The 25406-nt window shown below is 40.5% G+C and overlaps 1 protein-coding gene across 4 annotated transcripts in view; it reads right to left on the minus strand.

Moving 5' to 3' along the window:
- Window positions 1–4330: 4330 nt before the first annotated feature.
- HMGN3 (high mobility group nucleosomal binding domain 3) overlaps window positions 4331–25406 on the minus strand; it is a 30925-nt gene continuing 9849 nt past the window's right edge. Inside the window, exons 2-7 of one of the 4 annotated variants that reach the window (XM_084889493.1) lie at window positions 17230–17280; window positions 9579–9608; window positions 6353–6403; window positions 5127–5240; window positions 4922–5008; window positions 4331–4578 (exon numbers count right to left, since the gene is read on the minus strand). In XM_084889493.1, the coding sequence (XP_084745619.1) occupies window positions 4540–4578; window positions 4922–5008; window positions 5127–5240; window positions 6353–6403; window positions 9579–9608; window positions 17230–17280 (372 nt within the window). In that variant the 3' untranslated portion in view covers window positions 4331–4539. Of the gene's footprint in view, window positions 4579–4908; window positions 5009–5126; window positions 5241–6352; window positions 6404–9578; window positions 9609–17229; window positions 17281–25406 lie in introns of all 4 variants that reach the window. The other 3 variants (XM_084889494.1, XM_084889496.1, XM_084889495.1) reach the window with 3 other exon arrangements.

Raw genomic sequence — 25406 nt, forward strand, 5'->3', positions numbered from 1 at the left:
TGAAGATTATAAGGAAGAAAAACTCTCTGCCTAAAGAGGCTCAAATTTTACTTGAGGAAATAAAAAAGAGACATTATTTTACAGCATCGGACAGAATGAAATAAGTACAAAATTTAGGTCAAGAAAAGTGCTGTGTGAATGCAAGAGGAAAAGCAACTCATTGTGTCAGAGAAGATCAGTAAAATTCTCCTTTGCTTCTCTCCACCACGGGGAACAATGTAGACACTCAAGGATTTTACTGTGTCTCAGTTTTGATGAATCAGTATTAAGCTTTCTATTTAAAAAATCTGGAAGTGGATATGGCCAAAGGCCTGTCTTATCTCATAAGAACAAAGCCAAAAATGACATCTCTTCTTGGGGTTGCTAATACTACTCTAGCTCAGAACACAGTAGCTGCGTAACAGTCGCTAGTTAAATGCAGCTTGTGGGACTTAGTATGTGCTGAATAAACCAGTTTTTAAGAGTACCAGTCATTACCCATTTCTCAAGTTGAACTCCATCAAAAAGAGTGAACGCACATTTTTAAATCACCTTATCCTGATTTAGAGCCTACTATTAGAAGATCTTAAAAAATTTCCCAGGGGAGGAAAAACAATTCTTTGGAATTCAAAGGAGACTCGCCTCTAAGGAGGAATGGACATCAGATACTCACAAAGGTCTATCCCCGTTCTGTGATTCCCAACTCTCAGACTCCCTTCCTTCCATCCTCTACTCCCCTCAAATTCTGTTTTACCTGCCAAGTCATTCAAATTCCACAGGTCATTTTGTGACAGATTGGACTCTTCTAGTCAAAAAGACAGCCGTGTAAGAGCCACAAGAAATACTCAGGACCAATTATTTCTTGGAAGTACAACCAAACTTTCTTTATACCACATCCAAATTGTCATTTGTTGGTACTCTATAACAACCAAGTGAATAATACTTAAAAAGCCATCCAATAAGTTAAGTTATTTAGTTTCTTGTGGGTTTGTGGCTAACATCTTTTTAAATGGACTCTACTAGAGGTACACAAAGGATGTACTGTGGAAGAGGTTAGCTTCAGTAATTGTTCTTATACATTCGAGAAGTCAAGTCAACCTCCCATGCCTGATAGGATTGGCAACCTAAGGAATAGCACTGTACCTCTAATCAAGAATGAAGTCTTTGCCTAGCCAGTGTGGCCCAGGGTTGAACATCGACCTATGAACCAGGAGGTCGTGGTTTGATTCCTGGTCAAGGCACATGCCCAACTTGTATTCTCAATCCCCAGTGTGGGGTGTGCAGAAGGTAGCCGATCAATGATGCTCTCTTATCATTGATGTTTCTCTCTCTCTCTCCCCCTCTCCCTTCCTCCCTGAAATCAATACAAATATATATATATTTTTAAAAAGAGTGAAGTCTTCTAAAAATCGAGGCTAAGGAAAAACCTTTGTTTTATAACCTGTTTCAAACTCCTTAACTATATAAATGTGCATTCAAAATTTTATGGGACAGTTCACTAGTGTTGAACCAAGGGTCTTGACTTTCGGTTCAGATTATCTTTTCACAGAATTTAAACATAGGAATTTCAGGGTATTTGCCTCTCAAAGCCCTCTCTTACTCCACTATGATCTGTGGGGCAGTCTCCAGGAACGATTTGAGGACATCACCTATGACTGTAAAAGCAGTTCCTTGCTTAACTACAGGGGTGCCATTTAACTTAAAGTCATTATAGATGCAAAGGGCTATTACAATTTTCCAGCTAATGAACACACACACGTTTGGAGAAGGGGATCCTTTTCCTAGCTATATAAATCCACTTAAGGGGTAGTAATGTGGCAATAATGGGTACCTCCCACCTCCTATGTGTTTGCAGTAAGTACATCCATCAAGTTTTCAAGTTCTGGGTTATTTTGGTAGCTGTCTGCTCTCTAGTCCCTTGCTTTGTTAATGTGGTAATAAGACCTATGCATTTTAATAGACACACATCCATGGCCTGCAGAACCCATGTTTGAAATAAAAGTAATGGCATCAATGGACACTGTAAATGATAATGATTTAAAACAGTGACTTCCCTGTAAAAAAACAGGGGGGGAAAAATCACAATTCACAGAAGAAATTCAAATGACCATTAAACATATGAAAGATTCATTTTACTTGTAGTAAAATAAATTTAAAATTAAAATAGTAAGGCATTATTTTTCATTTATGAGACTAAAATAAGGTAAGAAGAGATGTCATTTGCACACTGTCGGCAGAGTGGATGGGCACAATAGTCAAATGCACATTCTCATTGACCTTCCGCTTCAGACATTCCACTTCTAGGAAATTATTGGAGTAGAGATATATAAGTATGCAAAGCTTTGTGCACAAGAATGTTTATTGCAATATCAATGGCAGCACTGCAATATTTGAAATCTGTCTCCAATTACAACTTATTGGTTGAATAATTCTAAATAGGATGTATATTTCCTTCCTTTAAAAATCATGTGTACATGTTTATGTATGCACATATGTTCATACACACATATGCACAGACACAGAGAAAATAGTATGCAGTGATTACCTCTGGAACTCAGGAATGGGGGAAAGGAAAACTTTGACTTTTTCCTTTATTTATTATTATAATGTCTGATATTTTAAAAAACTACCTGTAGCACCTTTATAATTTTAAAAAAAGTAAACCTATGGAGTTTATATTCCACTTCTGAACTGGAAGCTAGCCAGCAATATACCAAAAAATGTTGAAAATATTTTTATGAAGTGCTCACAGGATACAAGCTGTTTTTTTTCTTGGGGACAAAAGTGGTTTTCAAAACATATAGCACTCATGAATTAAGATACATTGCCTAATCAGAAGCAAAGGGAACTTTGAATGAGATTATTCTGTGTACTAAGGTAGTTATCTGCTTTAGATTAATGATAGATGAGGGACAATGACACAAACTATAAGCATGATGGAGGGATCTGGTTTTGTTGATAACCACAACAGGAAACCATCTGAGGCTCTGAGGAACAACAGACTTTTGGCGAGATCCCCTGAACAGCACAGGCACTATTCACGTCTTAAACATTCAGGAGGTCTTCATCTAAGAGGAATCCCCAGAATTCCACTTCCGTGGGTGCTCAGGCAGTTCCTAAACTTCTCGGGAAATGTATGCGAACCAAGAAATTTACATTCATAAAACAGCTCCTTTGTTCCCAACACAGCCATGTCCTTCCAGATACAGAAGGCCACTGCTATGGTCTGAACCTTTGTGCCCCTCCCAAGTTCACGCCGAAATCTTACCAAAGGTGATGGCAGTAGAGGGAAGGCTTTGGGGGGTGCCTAAGTCACTCGGGCGGGACTCTCCTGAGTGGGATTAGCGCCCTTATAAAAGAGGGCCCAGAGGCTCCCTGACCCCTTCTGCCACCTGAGGATACAACGAGAAGTCTTCCATTGGCACCCTGATCTCGGACTCACAGCCTCCACACCATGAGAGAGAAGTTTCTGTTGTTTATAAGCTACTCAGTCTGTCATATTTTGTCACAGCAGCTTGAACAGACTGAAATAGACACTACGTATAAAACTCAAAAGACCAGGTTCAAGTTCTGTTTCTCTTCTTCCCCTGGGCCTGACGTAAGCCGCATACTCCCCATGTCCCTATTTCTTAGCCTAGAAAGGAGGTCTAATAATACCTGTGCCAACTCCTTTCTCAGGCTGCCCCAAGGCTGAAATGTGGTCACGCTGGATAAGTGTTTTCAAAGCTGCGAAGTCCTCAGAGAATGTGACTCAGTATTATTTTGAAAGTGGGGACTGTTCAAGGATGGGCCTGAGTTTATGGCTTTTCACAAGTTCTGGTTCAGCAGAACATTATCTGTTTGTAAGGACTTCAAACAAAGTGGCGTTTTATTGTTTTATATATGGTAATCATTGCAGGCCACTTCTCGTATGAAGTGTTATAGATGTGATTCCACACTGGCTCTCACAGATGATTTTATTAAAATATTGGCATTTTTAAATGCCAAAAAATTAAGAAACAATTCTACTTGACTTAATAGAGATACCCTCAGGGCACAGACTGTAGAAATTATTTACATCTTCTGAAAAAAAAAAAAATGAAACACTGTCTAAATTTAATGAAAACACTAGAAGCAGGCATTTTGCAGGCAAAACACCTTTTTATTTTAAGCCACAAATAGTCAGCAGGTGGCCACAACTATCCATGTTTCATTAAAATCACATAAACCTAGGTACAAAAGCACCACTGATTATTGCTCTAGAAAAACTGCATGAAAAATTCAAATATGCACAGTAAAAACACCACAGTATGCACAGGACTACATTTTTTAAAGCGAATGCATGGAATGCTGAATCAATTTTACACACAGCTTCCAATATTAAATTTATTTGACTTGAGGATGATGGAAAGTCTCCAAAAAGATGTATTATAAGAAGGTAAAATGTCCATCCTTATATATTTTTGTATGCCAACTAGTCGAGTTTCTAAAAAATTAGCATTTACAAAAACTTGGTAAAAATAGCTTTTAAAAGTTGTCCCAAGAGGTACATAAAATCAACCCCTATTTTTTCATGGCAATTCATTCTCCCTCGTTATCTACAGATTCAGTTTTCTGTACCTGTGGGGGGGAGGGGAAGGAAAAAAAATATAGTTACTATTAAAACGACTATAAGCCAAATAAAAGTCCACCCTGCCAACACACACACACACACACACACACTTTAGAACATCTGTTTTTTTAGCAGCTCTACCCCCAAGCCTATTTCAATGCTGGGTGTGAAACAGACAAGGCCGGACTATATTACGCAAACACTTTGCTGCATTTATTGCTTTCTGCTTCTCAGACGACCGCAGAAGCTTTCCCTGCAAGCTCCCACTGCTCCGAAGAAACAGCACCACACCACTATCTGGTTCTAGTCACTGCAAACATGCAGATTTCCCACTGTACCCTTCACTCTCACTGTTTCAACCTGCCCCTTTCCTGACAGGGTGCTGGGTGGGGCACTTCTGGAGGCTGAGACACTAACAGTTGAGCGATAGATGTGGATCTGCAATAACATTACAGGCAATGAAAAGAGACATTAAGAACATGCTACCAGCAGCCGAAGGATCCAGCAATTTCTCAAGACACTGATTCAATCAGTGGGAGGTATTTATGCAAAGTACCTCTTCAGCTTTAGTTTCACCATTTTCAGATGGTGCAGTACCTTCCTTTCCAGCTTCCTGCTTCTCCTCCTTCTTCCCTTTAGCACCTTTGTTAATCTTTGTTCCGGGTTCTTTCTAACAGAGGATCAAAGCACAGACAGAGTGAGTTAGACACGGTGTGCTGTTAGCTACCATAAGTCAGTCTCCGTCCAAACACAAGGTAAAGCACAACCATGGCCAGCTTGGTGGCGTCTGGGGAGAAAATGAGAACCCAGTTTTTCTGGGCATCCGCTGAGTTCTGCAGAGTCTCTAGCATGTGAACAGGCTGCTTGGAGTCCATTGGACCTCCCCTTCTGCAAACACACATGTATTTGTTTGGTGGAGGCGGGAGGCGGTCCCAGCACAGGGAGACCAGCAGCAGCTGGTGACGGATGAGGCAAAGCCAGGGAAGAACCCAGCACGTGCAACACCTCGCGTGGGGACACGGGTTTGAGTGACTAGAGAGCTGAGAGAGAACTTGAACATGAAGACCCAGATCCTAGCTTTAAGACCAAGCGACAGAAGTGCGTGCTGCTTCGGCACCACCTGCTCACCCCACAGCACACGCAGTTTCAGACCATTCACAAGAAGGGCCAGCGCTCTGGAGGGCAGAGCAGAGAAAAGCCACGTTGGGTCAGTTTCTGTGCTTTAGTTTCCTCATCAGCATCATGGCCTATTTGTACCCAGATCCGTAGGACTGATGTGAGGGTTACATGAGGAAAGCAATCGGAACAAGGTCTGGCACTGTACAGGGGCCCTATAAATGTTTGCTGGGGTTGGTTATTATGTGATTATTGTGAGTTATCAGACTGGCCGACTAAGACCAGTGATGCGAAGTCAGAAGCCCTTTCCCGAGGTCCTCCGGCCCTCGGCAGCAGGACTGCCCACGGCCAGGACCACCCTTCTGAGCACCCTGTGAACAGCGTGCTCCGGAGGGAGAACCAAACCCCCATGGACACGGGGCTTCCCAGAGCATCGTTCGCTGACTTCCTTCGCCTTACTGACCAGATGGAACACACATCCCTGGTAAAGAGCATTAACCTGTGCCGTATGCCTGTTGAGAAAGCCTGTAGCAGGGTAACAGGTTTTCAGTCAGTACCGTTAGCCTGAAGCATTACATGTGGTCTTTCCTCAGATGACTTTTGGGTAGGAACTTATAATTTATTCATTGTTTAAAAAGCTAAAGCGGGAGTGGGAGCACCTCTTACCTTAGCAGATGTTTTTCTTGCTTTAGGTTCAGGTTTTGGTGGAGCCGGTTTCTGCAAGGATAAATTAAATTATGCGAATACTGACAAAGGCAGCCCTCAGTATAAACCTCCCTCCCGCACCAAAAAAAAAAAAAAAAAAAAAAAAAAAAAACTAAACCAGAAAGACACAGAAAGGCTGCAAAAGACAGCAGTGCATTTTGACTATGATTTTGTTTCATTTAAAAAATATCTCATTCTATTTTCAGCATCAGCTAACAGCATAAAACTCTCTGCAATTTCATAACTACTTTCATCTGGGTCCTCAAGTGAATGGCAGGTGAGATTTAAAAGCCGACTCATTATTCCCGAGTCCAGAATAGCTCTTCTCCGGGAACAGGTTAAGCTTCTATCTCTGATGCCTGGCACTCCCTTTTATCACAGCACAGCAGCAGGGGGAATGACTCAGGCTCGCGGCCAAATGACTCAATGAATTCGGTCACACCAGCCTCTTCCCAACCATCTAGAAATCACGGCATAACCACAGGCAAAGCCCATCCTGTAATGATGACTGCTGCCTGGGAAGTATTTCAGAATCATTTCCAAACCCTTCCACCTCTGATGGAGATTTCAAGTTCTGGAGCCAAGCATCTTCTCACTGGCATTGCCTCCAGTGCCAGCTCACGGTGGACAGAACCTCCTGCCCACCCAGACGCTGGCTCATTTTGTCCCGAGAGTTTTCTATGAAGAACGTGATTGTAACGACGAAATGTCTACTGTTAGCCCCCAAAGTTTAAGACTTTTCACAGATCGTATTAACCAGAGAGCCCACGAGGCAACTCTGTTTCTGCTGCCTCGTATGGTTCTCCTTCCCATTCCCTGTGGCCACGGTCCCTTCCACACAGGCCCCGAGCACCGGCGGCACATGAGAATGCCAGGGAAAACCACCAGTGTGGACCTCTGGTTTTCTGTAGCTATTTTAGGACACATGTTTCTCTCACTCAGCCGGAAAAAATACATGTACACCTCTCCTGGCACTGGGGGGAATGGTTTTTTAATGGAAAACACGGGCCAGGGTCTCCCCCTGTGGAGAAAAATACATGTTCCTCCCCAAGGCCTCTAGGGGTTTCGGGTTCATATTGAATCAGCCCTTTTCATCAAAGTAAAATTCTAGACAGTTCAATTCCTGAAGGCTGGCTGTTAGACACGACCTTTCAAAGGAAAAAAGAAAACTGGGCTTGAAAAGTCAGGGATGCTTCTATTCATCTTCTTACCACTCTCAATCTGGGTCTGTTCCCCCAGTACAGCAGCTTGCATGTCCCCCAAACTGTCAGGATTTTAAGTTTTACTTTTAGCTTTGATATATTGTATTAACATACACTTGTTTTCTCAATTTACAGCAAAGAATTTCCCTTTCTAGTATTTCTGTAAGACAGTCTCTCCCCACCTCCCAACGCAGCATTCGCGTGTTTTGATGGGACAGGAAATGATGAGGATTCAGCCTGTAACCCCACCGGCCCCTGAGGAGGCTCTGCGCCAGCGCCAGCAGGGATGATCTCAGTGGCAGGTGCTTAGATTGCCGGTTCCTGGTGCTCAGGAAAAGCCTTGTTTTTAGTTTTGGGTATGATGTGACTTACAAGGTCTGTCTCCTTAATGGGCTAGAGATCCATGGAATACAATGGCTTTCAGTAAAATGTATAGTTAAGCCAGTGGTGGGCAAACTCATTAGTCAACAGAGCCAAATATCAACAGTATAATGATTGAAATTTCTTTTTGAGAGCCGAAAACCAGCTTTTGCACATGGGCCACGAAGTTTCAATCGCACTGTACGTGCGCACCCACATGTGGTATTTTGTGGAAGAGTCACATTCAAGGGGCCAAAGAGCCACCTGTGGCTCGAGAGCTGCAGTTTGCCGACCACTGAGTTAAGCTAAAGGGAGTTTAAACTAACATCTGAGCCTCGCTGAAAGTTACTCTGAGACAGAGCACACCATCTTTGAGGGGTTTCGGGAGAATCTCGAATAACTGTACACGCACAACCGCACCTCTCAGTTCTCCCCTGATACCACTCTCTGAGGCTGGGACTCGTGTGAAACACTGGCTCACTCAACTCAAACCCAGTCACACTTCTGAACCTGTGACCGGTCCTCATATCCATTTCCGCTTGGATTTCCTAACCGGTGCCAGGCACGGGTGTTGAAAGAGGATGAATTCCATGCTTCCTCAAAGGCCAAAGGAGCTTGCGGCTCCTGTACCATCTAGTACAGCAGTGTTTCCCAACCTTCTCTCAGGATGAGAATCACCTGGTGGAGTTGTTAAAACACAGATTCCTGAATCCCAACTAAGAAGTGCTAAACTAGAATTTTTGAGAACATATAGGTAAAATTGCATACCTAACTTAGTGCTCTGTATATAACATCTGTGTTAGAGCACTAGTTAAGTATACAATTTTACCTATATGTTCCCAAAAATTCTAGTTTAGCACTTCTTAGTTGGGATTCAGGAATCTGTGTTTTAACAACTCCACCAGGTGATTCTCATCATGAGAGAAGGTTGGGAAACACTGATCTAGTATGGGGATATCAGCTGTCAGCTGAGGTCAAAGCCTTCCCCTAACATCTCCACGGGCAGTGTGGGCTGCTGGCATTTTAACCAGAGACCTGTCTTCGCAGAATGAAGACTGGACACCAAGGGAGGAGCACAAGAGCCAACGAGGAGGCCAGTGTGGTGAGCGAGCTGGAGCACGCTCATCACCGAGGCCTGGCACACCTGCCATCCCTGCTTTAATGATCTACTAACTCTCACCTCTTCCCTGGGCCTGGCCCACAAAGACAGACTCCCAAGTGGCAAAGTGGAATCATTACTTTTTCAAGGATTCTCTAGTTCTGAAATGAGGCTAAAGCATAACTTTTAGAACATTTTGACAGAGAATCAGAATTCTCGTCCACTTTAGCACAGCATAGGCTACGACCTTGCTTAATGTGCTTGTTTTGTTTCAGGAATCTGGCAATGTCAAACAACGTCCTGAGCTTCATACTCTTGGAAATGGGACTGGGCACTGTTTTTCACGGACACCTCTTATCAGGGGAATTGCTTGGCAACCATGGTTGCATTTGCTATATGCTGTGACCCACGTAACTTCCAAAAAAGCACATAAAAAACTTAAGGGATGCTTCCTTCTGCTGCTCTGCTCTGGACACGGGGAACATGAACTCTGAGGAACTAATACCAGGGGTTCTGGAGTACTCACCGCTGACAATCTGGCAGACCGTCTTGTAGGCTACAAAGGGAACGGAAAAAATACATATTTTTGATGATTAGGATACCATTGTAATAGCCTTGTTATTATTTATTTATTTTTATTATTTTATATATTGTATATATAATTATTATTAAGGTATTATACGTAACAGGAAAGGAGGCAAGGGAAGACTGGATAGACGCGTGCCCAGTAAGGTCTGAGTGACGTGGGAAGGCACTTGCCTGTCTGTCACACCTGGAATCTAGTCAGTGGCCAGACGGGCGTGGCCTCTGCCAGTGTCTGCGGGGAGAGGGGATGGGGGACACTGAACATTCCAACCAAAGGAAGTTCACTCTCTTTCTCTCTGGTGCGTAGGGTTTCGGGCTCTTCCATGGCAGTGGGTACCCCCCGTGTCCATGTGGCTCATGGGACTACACAATGGACTGAACCTGGGCTTTAATTAGCGTGGATGCTGAACCACACCCAGTAGCAACATGGAACGAAAGCTCTGGACACTGGCCTTACGTTTGGCGTTGCTGAACTCCCAGCTGCGCCTTTCCCAGGACTGGCTTAAGGGCAGGGTCTTAGGAGCCCAAGAAAAGCGACTTCACGCAAACAAGGCCTTTTCCACATCCCACCCTCCCCCGGGGGCTTCTGAAAATGCACATCTCAGCAGTGCCCCGGGAGCCTCCTTCCCACTCACGGCTGAGAAATCTGCCCAGTGACTGCTCCTGCAGAGATTATGTGCAACTAAGCTGATTTAAAAAAATTCTTCCTCGATATCTTATATTTGTTGAAAGAATGTAAATGTCTGGCTCCCATCACCCTCTCCGGGTGAGTACAGTCACCCTGGGCACCCTAATGCTCAAGAGGAAGTTTCTGAAGGGGTGTGGGCACACTGTTCCAAGAAATGGCCTCTCCCGGCTAAGGGTGTGGAAAGAAAAGGAAGACGAGTTCAGGCTACGAACCATAATCTCTACTTTTCATAATCTCTACTTCTGTGACAAAACTGACAGCGGGAACACTGAGGTGCTATTTAAGAACTAGCTGCCAGTGGGACTCCTATGCCTTACAAATGGAACTAAAGCTTGTAAGTTAATACAAGAGACATATAATTGTGTAGAAACCAAAATAAAAGGAGCACCCGGCCTTGTTACCATGTTAGAAAAGAGAATGACAACAAATCTTAGGCAGTTAATGAGAAATGTTCCCTCTAACCTGAAACAAAATAAACACATTTATGTCTCCACTAAATGTATATGTTTAAAGGTTTAAATAGTCTCCCTAGTCTTTTCCTTTAATTTGGAAGTTTATAGAATTTAGAGAAAAACTGTGCTGAGAATGATGTGTTTCAGGGAAATCTTTTCTTCTTCAGTGATGGTGCACGTTAGCAAATAAGATGGCAAAGAGAATCTAAAATAACAGGACTCTTCCAGGCAGTTCGGAAATAAGCACACAGAATTGATATTCCACTTACCACCAGCAAAAGATGGCTCCCCAAGGGATTTCACATTCTACAAGTACGACTGCCTTTCTTTGCGCGTCCTAGAAGTAAACACTCCACGCTTTTTGTCTGTTTTGTTCCCTGCTCTAGCTCTGGCGGAATAATATGCCACTTAACATACTGTAGGTGCTCAATACCATTTGCTCAAAAAAATGAACTCAAGCTTTTTCCTAATTCTTGCTGCCTCATGCAGACGTTGCCTCATTCCAGTAGCTTAAATGTCTCAAATAATTCTTTAAGGAAGTTAGCAAACATGATCAGTAGCAGCCCCATGCCACGGGTGCAAAGGATCATGCAATTCTTGAAGTTGTGCTTAGGCAAGTCGAGGTCAGCTGGTCAGGCCAAACTGGAAGAAATATTTCTTGCCATGTCTACATCTAAGAAGTTTCTTGCTGAAAATAGCCACAGGAAACTAAACTCATCTTCCTTTAAACTACAGGGGGGAAAATGAAGGGCCAGAGCCTTCATGAATAGTTTTAACCCTGAGGTCTCAGGGAAAGATCAGAGCTGGACTTCAGGCGGCCAGCAGAATGAGCCAGGACCAGGGGGCCGTGCAGGTTAAGTGGTGGCTAGGATATATTTACGGCACAGGGAGAGAGGCGGTACCGCTGGGCATTCTAACCGCACAGGGGACTGCCTGTGTCAGATGCTCCCCGGGGCACACCACCGTGCCTGTTAGGATTATCATGACAGTGCACCACGTGTCACTGGAACCAGAACCCAAGTTCTGTGACGCCTTTCCCAGGATGGGGAGTTGCATAAATTGGTATTACGGAAGAAAAGGCAACGTTATCGGGTGAGTTGCTCTTCAAAGCAGAGTCAGAGCATGGAGGAGCAGTGAGCACCTGGCAATTAGCAAACAGAGCTCAGCTTCGATGCTTCTGTGTGGCCTCCAGAGCTACTCACACTGCCTCACGGGAAGGTCCAGTCACAGGAAAGTGCTTAGAAAGACAGTCTAGGAGAGGAAACGTGGCAGCCTCTACGGTAGGGGTGTCGAACTCAATCAGAGAAGGGGCCAAAAATCTAAAATCCAGCCTAAATCGCGGGCCGAATGGTTTACTGAACAGTCATAAACTGACAATGTCATAAACTGACAGCGGAGTGTAGTGATGACAGCGCGGTGCAGGCCACATTGCAAGGCCTGGCGGGCTGGATTTGGCCCGCGGGCCTTGTGTTTGACACATGTGCTCTACGGGGTGAACAGACCTTGCGGATCTCTCTCCATTGGGTACCACGCTGGCCTCGCTTCACCGTTCGCCTCATCTGTCTGTCTCCCGTCTGTGCCCCTCCTGCACCGGACCTTCCTCTCCAACAGCAGCTCCAGTGCCTGCTGGGCCTGCTGGGCCCTCAGTGAATGTGGAGGTGGACACTACCAATGGGAGGGGTGCCAGGTCACCACCTCATCTCACTGCACTTCAGGGATGATTGTTGTCACAAAGAGCAAGGCAAGAGCCTTGGCCAGCACAAAGATTATGACTCCTGAAGGCTCCAGTGATGGCTAGCATGCTTAGCAATAAAGTCTCCTAAAATTCAGGTATGTACATTGTTTCTTAGGCATTATGCTCTTGCACAGTGTAAATATAAATTTTTAAAAAAATCCTCACCTGAGGATATATTTTGATTTTTAGAGAGAGAATAACATGGATCGGTTGCCTCCTGTATAAACCCTGACCGGGGATTGAACCAGCAACCTAGGTGTGTGGCCTGACCAAGAATCCAACATACTACCTCTTAGTGCATGGGACAACGCTTCAATCATGAGCCACTTGGCCAGGGTGTACATATAACTTTTATATGGACTGGGAGACAAAAAAAAAAAAAAAACCCCTCATATGACTTGCTTTACTGTGATATTTGCTGTATGGTCTAGAACCAAACCTGCCATGTCTTCTCCAATGTATGCCTGCACTCAGTCAGGTCCTATTCAGTGTAGGGCCTGAAAGGGGCTAAATACGTTAAGCATTACTCATAACTGCCTCCCTAACCAACCAGCCGTCCTGATCACCACTGAAGTGAGGCCAAAGCGCATGAACAATCCCCCCACATTTGCTATTGCTCCTCTCCTCCCGTCGTGAACACCCAAGCACACGGAGAGGTGGGTGATGTCAGAGAGCCCTGTGGGATTTCCAGAGAGACATTCCAGCCAAGCCCTGCTCTGCGGGGCCTGGGAGCTGCTCTGATGCAAAGGCTCCCGACCCTTTTATCATCCAGGTCCAGGACCGGAGCTGGAAAATCAAAAGTCTAGGAAATTCATGCAGAAACAAAGTTTGTTTCTCTGGGCTGTCTAAAAAGCACATCTTTTATTGTGAAATCGTTTTATGACTTCCTGCCTACAATTTACCAGCTCTTCTTTCTATGCTATTAAAAAAAAGAAAGAAAAGAATTTTCTTAAAAATTTTCCTTTCTGGGAACCATCAGAAGAGATTTTTCTCTTTCCCTGAAAACAGTGGAGGCTGAGAGGAACCTTTCACTCAATTAGCAGAACTGGGTGCGTGTGCGCGTTTGACGTGCTTGGTGTGCACCTTCCTGGAAAGTTCTATCGGCGTTCATAGCCTTAAAATCTGTAAATGATTGGATTAGATTAGACTTAAAATAGATTAGACTGCTATTTCTTTCCTCATTGAAACACTCGAATTTGAAGTATTCACTAGAGACTCAGGTTATCGGGCAGGACCACTATGGAAATAACTATAGTAAGAATTTCTCTCAATTTGTTGATTGTGAATCCTTAGGAAAAGTGGCCAAAAAAATGGTCCTCAAGGAAGGAACGAAGGAAGGTAGGAAGGAAGGAAGGAAGGAAGGAAGGAAGGAAGGAAGGAAGGAAGGAAGGAAAGAAAGAAGGAAGGAAGGCTTTCAGAATGATAGATCACCAAGAGAGTTACAGAACAAGATGAGGAGTTGTTACTGTGGTATAAAGGTGCTGGTCATAATGGAATTATTCAGTATGCATTTATTTTTTTAATAAAAAATATTTTATTGATTTTTTACAGAGAGGGATAGAGAGTTAGAAACATCAATGAGAGAGAATCATCGACCAGCTGCCTCCTGCACACCCCCTACTGTGGAAATGCCCGCAACCAAGGTACATGCCCTTGACCGGAATTGAACCTGGGACCCTTCAGTCTGCAGGCCGACGCTCTATCCAGAGCCAAACCAGTTTTGGCTCAGTATGCATTTATTAACTTGCTTATCATTCCCTGGGTTGGAGACATTTCTGGTGAAGGCTACTCTGAAAGACATAGATTCTTTTACTTTTATGTCCTAGAGGCAAAAGCAACACAGAAGTCTAATCTTGTTATGACAAGGTTCACTGGGATAGAGATAGCTAGATTCAAGTAGAATCTTTGGACTTTGCTGAAGTCTGCTTGAAGCATATGGGTCATTCCTTTGGAATTTGTAAATATGTTTTATTTTTTATGAGATTTCCTCATGCTTCTGAGCCTGACCAGGTACTTTCAAACAAAACTCAAAGTTCAAGCTGCTTTTAATTCCCCAAAACAAATGAGGACCTAAATAGAAATGACCTTTGCAAACCTGAGAGGTAGGGGAAGATGTAAATCAGCGCCTTGGCAGAGAAAAAGCACTGGATGCTCAGAGTGTTATGATAACCACAGGACGGGCATGAGGACTGAGGACTTTGAAGCAGGACATGCAGCTATCTTTCCTGGTTCTGCCATTCACAGGTTGTGACTCATGGGGAAAATCATCTATGTCTCTGAGGACACTGTTGGCATTAGTAAAAATGAGGACAATAACATTGCCTATTATCAAACAGCATTTCTCTGATGTTCTCTATTTCCTTCCCTTGTTTTATTTTTTTTTATAGCAAATATCCCATTGTTTCATTTTACTCTCACCCTGCTAAAATGGAAGCTCCATGAAGGCAGAGATTTTTGCTTCTTTTGCTCACTGAGGACTCTTGCAGAGCCTAGAACAGAGCTTGGTGCATATGGGTGCTCAATACAGTTCTTTCAAGGAATGAATCTGTTTTGTTCTCATTTCAGGGTTATTGTAAGGTTCAGAAAAAATAATGTATGCAAAAGGGCTTTGTAAATGGCCAAGTGTAATGACTGTAATGTTGGTCATTTATTGCCTAAATACTAAACTGCACCACACCTGCAAATATCACGGAAGAAATAGAAGCTTTTTAAATCCTTGGTAAAACAATACCTTCGCTATATTCAGGGCAGTGCACACTCAATGGCCTAACTAGAAAATCTAAACAATTCAGTGGGGGTAAAATCAATCAATAACAGCCTGACAGTTCTTACCCTAAACCCTAAATCACTAGCTAATCCACTGACCTTTTCACTTTTCAAACAATTGTGTTGATGTCTTGAAGAAATATCATGGGTTTTAACTTGGTTTTAGTTTAAATGACAAGTAGAGTCTTGTCTAGTAGATATTTTTGTTAACAATGCTATCATACATATAAATATATAAAATAGAATATTAAAAATAATAATAATTTAGAAATAATATTATAATACAGGCATACCTCTCAGAATACTTCAATAAAGTAAATATCTCAGTAAAGCGAGCTGTACAAGTTTTTTATTTCCCAGTCCACATAATAGTTGTGTTTACAGTCTATTAAGTGTGCAATAACATTATGCTTATAAAAACAATGTACATATTTTAATAAAAATACTTTACTGCTAAAAGATGTGTATCATCATCTGAGCCTTCAACAGTTGCCATAAACTTCAATTTATAAAATATGCAAGATCTGCAAAGCACAATAAAGTGAATCACAAAATGAGTTGTGCCTGTAATATAAATAATAAAAATCCTAGGACCAAAGCAATATGTATGAGATAGCTGTATAAACAAAAATCTTTTACATATATTCTAACCAGCGCTATTGCTTTTAGTGAAGAAGGATCGAAAAGACTGTTTTCACTATTCAAGATCTATTGTGTGCAGTGGTTTCTAGATTTTCTGAATGACAGATCAATTTCAATAGCAATCCCTAGGGAGAAACCCAAATGCATTTCATGCCCAAATCTAAAAACATTAACGTTCATTACTTTTAGCCAACTGTCCTACAGATTATAGTTTTCCATTTCCAAGAAAATTCAAACATTCATAATTTTTTGGTTGGTTCTAACATTTGTATAGTGACTTGACTTTGGATTACAAACTTCACCTCTCAAACTGTTAGACTGAATGCTCGATAGGTGGATGGTGGGGATGAGGTTAGGCAGTTTTGTTTTGTTTTAAAATTATTTCTTTATAGATTCTGTTAAAGGTTTTCCACTTGGCTGAATGAATTTCCTTGTACAAATCCTCTGTAATAGAGATTTTACTACTACGATAAACTCTTCTAGATTATTATCCACAATATGAATCACCCAATCAAAGAATCTTTAACTAGACATTGTTTTTATCTAACTCACGACCCATTTTAGTTTATTAGTTCATTAGTAAGAGCTGCAGTTTTGCAACACACTGCGAACTCTGTGCAAAAATGAATGACTGTCACCATAGTTACTAAAAAGTCACTTACTATTTTTTCATCCGTCTCCTTTATAAGTTCATGATATTACCACAGCAGGTCAAATGCAAACATCTCTTCCAAGATCCTAGCTGTTGGAGGTTTCTGTATATTAATACAGAGCTTCTTTGAATTATTGCCTAATTAACTATCCTAAGCCCTAAGGCTTTTTCTGATTTAAAAACCCCCAACTTTAGTATTTTGACATCTTGTGTATCCTTCCATAGCTTTTGGCTTTAGGCATGACTCCTTAGGCAAATTTCAGAAGCTAAAAAGTAATATATAATTCACTCACTGGAGCAGAGCATTTATTAGATCAACAGTCTTTGATTTCCTTGCTGTGAAAGGCAGACTTTGTTCTCCTTGATGAATTTACCTATTATCTCGATTTTTGCCCAGAAGGAATTCTCAGTATCTGCTTTAATAAGACAGCAGGACTCACAGGTAGAAACATAAACAACGCAGTAAGTGGAAAATGACTCATCTGTGAACCGACTGAAACATACCCAGGCCGAGGGAGACTGCACAGGGACACTCCCTGGCTTATGTAGTCTCAACAACCTTGTACAGGAATAGTCTTCTTTCAGATGCAGACAATCATAACAATATTAAAAATTCCAGTTACATAACTGAAGACAGGATGTCAAAGATACACTTACCTCCTGTTTAGTTATTTTGGATCCATCCTTGCCCTCTGTATTCTCTGGAGACTAGAAAGAAAATATTTCAGTAAATTGTATTTAAATTGGGAAACACACATTAAAGAGAGATTTTTTTAAAAGGCTATTTAAATTATCTGTACCATATATATCAACAGATATCTTGTGGGGGGGAAAGTAAGTTTATAAGAGGATATGTTGTTTACACTCACACACATACACACACACTGCATAATTGCTTTCATTTTTAAACAAGGAGTGGTGCAAGAATTGATCTGAGTCCTTGTTCTCAATGTACATTCACCCTAAGCAATTTTCATTCTTTTTTTTTTTGGATATATTTTATTGATTTTTCAGAGAGAGGAAGAGAGAGGGATAGAGAGTTAGAAACATCGATGAGAGAGAATCATAGATCAGCTGCCTCTTGCACACCTCCTACTCAGGATGTGCCCGCAACCAAGGTACATGCCCTTGATCGGAATCGAACCTGGGACCTTTCAGTCCGAAGGCTGACGCTCTATCTACTGAGCCAAACCAGTTTCGGCTCAATTTTCATTCTTGTGGGCTAAAGAACAGGAAGCCAGCAGTCAGCAGCAGGGGTGCCTGGGACCCACCTACATGTTCCAGTTGCTTTGGTTCTCTGAGATGAGAGCAGGATGTCTAGCTTTGATTTCTAGCCTATTTCTTGATATGAGTTGACTTTATAGTTACTTTTTTTTTTTTTAATAAAATATTACTGTTTTTTGCCCTAGCCGGTTTGGCTCAGTGGATAGAACGTCGGCCTGCGGACTGAAAGGTCCCAGGTTCTATTCTAGTCAGGTCACATGCCTGGGGTTTGATCTCGATCCCCAGTAGGGGGTGTGCAGGAGGCAGCTGATTAATGATTCTTTCTTAATATTGATGTTTCTATCTCTCTCTCCTTTCTTCTCTGAAATCAATAAATTTTTTTTTAAAAAGTTACTATTTATCCATTATCATCTCCAGCATCTCGACCACACTCCCAGCTTCACAGGACAGCTAAGAGTCCTGCCACCCGAGCTGATTTGCTCCCTGATGTTAATCCCGCCTGTGCAGCATCCGCCCACTCTCGTGACGGTTTAAACCTGCCTCTTTTATAGGCTTGCATACAATGGGGAAAGTATATTTAGATCTACATGACATACGAACTACCCCAATATACTTTAATATGCCCCAGTATATTTTTATTGGCTAAGACAATAAGATTAAAACAATTAGAAAATTAAACTACTTAATATATGAATAGAGTTCCCATTAGAAAAAAATCAAATAGCAAACCAATGTTTGGCACAACATTTGGCATAGCACAATAAAGCAGCTGATGCCTTATCTAATATGGGGGGTGGAATAAGATCATAAAACCCACTGTTTGGTGGGGCAGGTGACACTAAATTAATATAATATTTTCAAAGAATAACCTGGGAATATGAAAAAGATACATACAACTAATCATATAATAACCCAGTAATTCCAATTTTAGAACCAGGACTCAAAAAAAGACTCTGGGAAAAAAAATATGGTTTTATTTGTATTTTTTTCTAATGTGGAATAACTGGAAATGACTTACTAGAAATGTTTAAATAAATACACTATGTAACTATGAGTGCAATGAGATTAAAATATTTAGACTATATGACTACATAGGAAGTACACATAAAATAATGCTAAATTTAAACACAAAATACTACATAAAACATAGGTCAGAAGTATATAAAGTCTTTGAAAAAGACAAAAGCTTTTCTTCAAGTCAAAGGACCTAGTGAATCTTCTCTTCTTCCTAGGGTTTCCCGTTACCCAGCAGCTCAACCTCTCTCTAGAACTCCCTAGACCTATGGCGTTCTCTTCTGTTTCCCAAAACAATGAACTTTTTCCCCTCCCCCAAGGGACCCCCTCTATCATACAGGGAAGCTGAGCCTCCCTTTTCTGTTCTCCATGCTCTTGCACAGGATTGTCTGGCTCACAGATCTACTGCTACACGAGTGAGTGAGTTAGGGAGGGCAAGTCTTAAGAAGTTTGCCCACATGAAGACAACCCCCAAACAGGCCGTTCAGCTGTGCTCACATCCTCGGCTCACTTCACAAACTCGACCCTCCTGGTCACAAACCAGACCCTCTGTTGTCAAGGAGTGCTGGACTGCCCTGCATACCTGTCAGGCCACTAGGTAGATTTAAATCTGGGGTACTCTCTACCTCTTACTAATATTCATTTAAAAAAGCAGCACATGACTATTGTGTTAAATGACATTGAAAAAACAAAAAAATGATTAAATGGCATTATTTTCAATATTTTTCTAAGCAGATTAGTGATAGCAATGTGACTGAGAGATCACTCTCTAAACACTGACCTAATAATGTTTGAAGTGGATGTAAGCTACTGAAAAAGAGAAACTTGAAAAGATGCCACATTAAAAAAAAAAACAGGTGCAACTGAAAATATTAATGCCTTCAGGTAAATGAACATAAGACTAGAGATGTGAAGAACTACAACTCTAGGCAAAGCTGGTTTCTCTGGCAATCTCTCCACAAGTGCTTTCTACTAACAAGCAGGGAACAAATGGACAGTCAGGAACCACCCCGCTGATCTTTACCCTGGGATTGTGTGGCACTGTGCTACAAATGCAGGTCAGGACATCAGCTTAGAACTTTCAATAGAAATCCTAGATCAGTGCTGACCTAATAGAAATTTATAATTCTGAATTTTCTAATAGCCACATTGAAAAAATAAAAAGTAGATGAAATGAATGTAATAATATTTTATTTAACTAAATATATCTAAAATTTTATCACTTCAATGTATAATCAATATACAAATATTGAGATATTACACAAACTTTTCTGTACTAAATCTTCAAAATCTGACATGTATTTTATCCTCATTACATATCTTCATTCAAGTGCTAAGTTTTCACCAGGAACACCTATTATGTATAATATTTAAAGTTCATAAAGTTTGTAGTGGTTTTACATATCAAGGTTGTTTCAAACATGTTACAATTTCCCAATAACTGAATCTAATATCAGTTTTTATTTAAATGGATTAAAAATAAAGTTTTAAAAACTCAGCTCATTTATTTATGTAGTTAACAGCCTCATAAAGCTACTGGCTATCATAATGGACAGCACAGTTCTAGACAATAACCACCACAAAAGATGAGAGTAGAATAGATCAGAAGTCAAAGGTCTTGGTTTTGTTCTCAAGGAGAATAAAGACAGAATAATTTTAGGCTTTGTTAAAATAAAATTTAAAGACGGTCATTAACATTTTTAAGACAAGAAATAGGATCTATAAACTTACAAGTTAGGAGAAGTGAAAATAAGCAAATTTTACAAATAAAAGGCAAGGAAGAAAAAAACAAAGCAAGGAAAAATACATGAGAAATAGAAACCACAAAATAAATCATTAGAAAAGCAAGGAAAAATACATGATAAATAGAAACCACAAAATAAATAATTAAGAATCACAATATAACTAAGCAAACTATACTAATTCATTATAATTTCAAGTGACAGAAGGAAGAAAACAAAAATACATATATTTGATTCCAATTTCACAAATTTTAAAAGATGAACAAATCAATATTATGGATTTGTATATGTCATATGAATCTACACTGATAAAAGAGAAAGATGCAAACTGACCGTACCTTCACAATACCCACCAGCCAATCAGGAGTATGCAAATTAACCCAATAAAGATGGCGGGTTAATTTACATACACAGGCACAGAGCTGCAGGAGGCAGGGCGGGGAAACTTGCCACGTTCTGCCCTGCCCCAGCAGCTCTGGGCCTCTGGGCAGTGTGGGAAGGTGGAAAGGAAGCTGGCAGCCAGGGGAAGGAAGGCCAATTTTTGCACGAAGCTTCATGCATCAGACCTCTAGTATATATAATAAATGCATAAAATCATGGACTGAAAGGATACACACTAAATTCATAATGGTTGTCTCTAGGAAGGCTGACAAGAGAAGGGAACAAAGGGTGTTTCAAACTTGAACTTTACTGATAATATTTTATGTATTACAAATATCTGAACCTAATATGCTAAAAAAAAAAAAAAAAGTCAAATTTGTAAATTCTGAGCAGTGGGTAAGTGAGAATATTATAGCATTTCCTGAATTTTTCTGTATTTAATTTTTTTTCAAACAATATTACCAATATTGTGGGGATAGGACGAGAAGTAAAACCCAGTTTAACAGTGCCACATCTATTTTCTATTACAAATCCCTTGAGTGGGTTTACTCATAGCATAGTCTGTGTTTTTTTCAATAGCTTATAAATCTGGGTCATACACTGCCTCTTCTTTTTCTATTCAAGACACATAGTTCATAATCACTTCATCTGTGTTGATCTGAAGGAACTGGAGAAGGGCAAGACTGGAAGCCTACAAACATGGATTCAAAATTTTCCCTGTCATACTGGTGTGGGAGGAGAATGGGGCAGAGAGAGCATGGATTCCTTCAGCAGCTGGCCAATGGTACTATACCCTTTCTTTCTTTACACAAAGATGCCTGGGTCCTGCATTTGAGGGCACTAAAGTGTACTGAAGGGGACACAACTATATTTCCCTTAAGACTACAACAGGACCAGCAGTCCTTATCAGGAAAGCAAGAAGAGAACTTTGGAATGTTTATTCTATAGACCAGGGTGGGCAATCTCTTTTTTTCTGCCCAGGGCCATTTGGATATTTATAACATCATTTGTGGGCATTCAAAATTATCAATGTAAAAATCAGCCTGCTATATTTGGTCAAACATTGAATTAACTCACCCCTAATGCATGGCAGGGCCAGACCAAATGATTTTACGGGCCTTACATGGCCCTTGGGCCGGACATTCCCCACCCCTGCAATAGATCATCCATATGGAATCAACAGGAAAAATTATCCAAGTGCTGAGCTTCTCTTTCAATAAACAGCAGATACCACCTTACAGAGGGCACTGTCGGGGTCATGGGGCAAATTTTCTCTCTCCAAACTCAGGAAGGGATCAGAGAAGATGAGAAAATCCTTTCAATAGTTATTTGGGAACCCTCCCAGATGGCAGCAGCCTGTGCATGCGCAGAGGAAGATATACCGAGGGTGTGGCAGGAAGACTCACAAGTGTGAGTCTAGTACCCCTGGTGCCATGTTTCTCTGTCTCACACAAGAAAAGAGGAGAGTTCAGGATTCTCGGCAACGTGTGTTGGACCTAAAGTCTTTCCTGGTAAGTATAGGCTCTCAGAATTTTACTTCTACATTTTCAGTGACAGAGGCTATTGCTTTATAACTTAAGTGAGTTAGTTGCATTATTATAACCATTTGCCAGCAGCCATAGAACAAATCCAGTCTCAATGTGTAAAAGCTGGGAATAGATATAACCAATGATCACTTCTTTTAACCTGGGAAATGTATTACTTGGAAGTGATTTGTCTTCACTTTGTTGGCCAATATTTTAAAATTATTATTTGAAATTTATTTTAAAATTAATTTACAATTTTTGTTACAAATGCAAGGCTGGAGGGGAAAAAATGAACTGGTTAGCAAAGGACAACCATTCTAGGACAAAAAATCCAAATAACTCATCCAGAGAAGACTGAAACGCGTCTGTTAAAATTAACACATAACACATACTTGAATAAAGCAATGTTAATTTCCCTCTACATTGTCCATGAAATCTTATGAGGTTTTTTAAATAATAGTTCCCTTAAATTCAAATATTCCTATAACACATGAAATAGACACTAAAAGTTTTTTTCAAAGCCATCAGTACCCTTGTTTTACATTAGCATGGCTGTTTTTCATTCATCCTGAAAGTGTATTTTGGGACCTTCCAATATTATATTGCTTTTTAAAAAAATAAATTACTTATTGTTTAAAGTATTACATATGTCTCCTTTTTTCCCATTGACCTCTCCCCGGCCATACCCCCCCGCCCCCCCTCCAGCACTTGCCCTCTCCCCCTACTGTCTGTGTCCATGGGTTATGTTTATATGCATGCATACAAGTCCTTTGGTTGATCTCTTACCCCCTTCTTTCCCCACAATTCTGCTTTTTAAAATAAATCTTTAAAGATCCAATACTGGAGTTGAGAGATCATATGCAGAGGAGTAATAACCAAATACATTTTAAATTTTTGCTACTTCCTCCTTTGCTTATGTCAATTAATTTCATCAACTTCTATAAACCCAAATTGTACTTATTGAAGTCATATCAGCTTGTATCTTCCCAAATATTTTGTTGTTTAAGATAAAAGTAACTGGGTAATAATTTTGCTTTAAAAGACCTTGAAAAAGATGAATTGAAATAAACAGCAGCTCTCTCTTTCCCGAGGGATACTTTTAGGAAAAATATCTCACATTTTAAAAGATATTTGAATGTAAAGAAAAAGCCATATTCAACTAGGTTCAGTGAAATTTTATTAGCATAAATTTGCCCTTGGGTGTGTGGTGAGTGGCCCAGGCAACAAGCAGGAAGGATGTCCCTACATAGTCTGTGGTGGTGATCCTCTGGCTTACAGGTAGATTAAAAACAAAACAAAACAAGAAACCTCCAAGATAATGAATAAAACTAGAATCTGGTAACAGGTGTATTATAGTTTTCTATTAAAACATTTTTTTTCCCTAGCCAGTTTGGCTCAGTGAATATAGTGTCGGCCTGTGGACTGAAGGGCCCCGGGTTCAATTCTGGTCAAGGGCATATGCCTGAGCTTTCTTTGGGTTCGATCCCTGGCATGCAGGAGGCAGCTGATCAATGACTCTCTCTCATCATTGATGTTTCTCTATCTCCTTCTCCCTTCCTCTCTAAAATCAATAAAAAAATATTTTTTAAAAAAGAAACATTTGTGAGAAGTATTATGGAATGGTTAAGAGCAAAATTCTTGAGTAAAAGAGGGCTGGGTTAGAATGCCTGATTCTATCACCTCCTAGCTGTGTGACCCAGGGGAACTGCCTCGATCCCACTAAATTCTTATATTCTGACTGTGTATGAGAAAGGCCAAGAACTCAGCGGTTAAGAGCACAGGCTCTGGAGCCATGCTGCCTGGACCACAATCCCAGCTCGGCCATTCCCCATCACAGGGCCTTCTGCAAAATGACACTGTGAAGAGTACAGACCTTACTGGGAGGATTCAGTGCATTAAAGAAAGCTCTCTATCTGATATTTATTGTGACTGTCATATCTTTATCTGTGAGTCAAGAACAACCTCACAGTACTGTTGTGAGAGTAAAATGAAGTTATATTAAATTATACCTTAATACTTCCCACATATATTTTTATAACTTCACATAATTTTATTAAAACTAAGGTTCCTAATAAATATAAAGCCCATAGCTCAGGACTGGTATATCCAGGCATTCAATAAATGGTAGCTATTTAAATTTTAATAGTAACAAATGTATTTATATGTTGTTACTGATGTACATTTCTCCTCAAATATTAAATTTCATAACCAATTTTGAAATTTAAAGTTGTTTTCTCTATTCTTTACTGGTGAATATGCATATCATTTACTTTATGGGCAATTTAATATGCATTTGCCTTGAGCACATTTAAATGGCTGTTTCTGGACATGTCCACAGATATAAGAATATTAGATTCTATAAAAATCCTGACTAGGAATACATGACTTGACGGAATTTTTCTGAGAAGAAAATGAAATGTACAATAAACAAGCAGCCAGTGAAAAAAGAATTCAACATTTTGATTTGGTTTGTTATCTTCAACACTGAATTTTAAATTACTCAGGAGACGAACCTCATATTTCAACATACTAGGTACTATAAAAGCAGACAATTTAAATGATGTTTATTTCAGTCACCATTTCCAAATTGTACCCTAAAGGAAAGTGGAATACATTTAATTTTGGTGTAAACAAGAGCAATGTTTTAGGAGAAAAAATATAAGAAAAGAGGATCACTTGATAACTGATTTGCTGAGGGAATTTTAATGTTATGTGAAGATATTTTTAAACACTTTTCTTTTCTGTAAGAAAATGAACCAGATTAAAGCTTATGTTCTTTCAAAAGCACCACATTTTTACTTGGTTGTTGAACATTTACTCCTATAATTGCAGTAAATTAGACTGCCAGGGTGAGATGCGTACTCCCTATCCACTGTGTGTGCCATTTGTTCTCCTACAAAATAGACGGTTGGTGCTTACTACAAGCCTATTATTTCACAGTAATTCT

Source organism: Pipistrellus hanaki, assembly GCF_964339955.1.
Source record: "Pipistrellus hanaki genome assembly, chromosome: 7".
Taxonomy (NCBI): domain Eukaryota; kingdom Metazoa; phylum Chordata; class Mammalia; order Chiroptera; family Vespertilionidae; genus Pipistrellus; species Pipistrellus hanaki.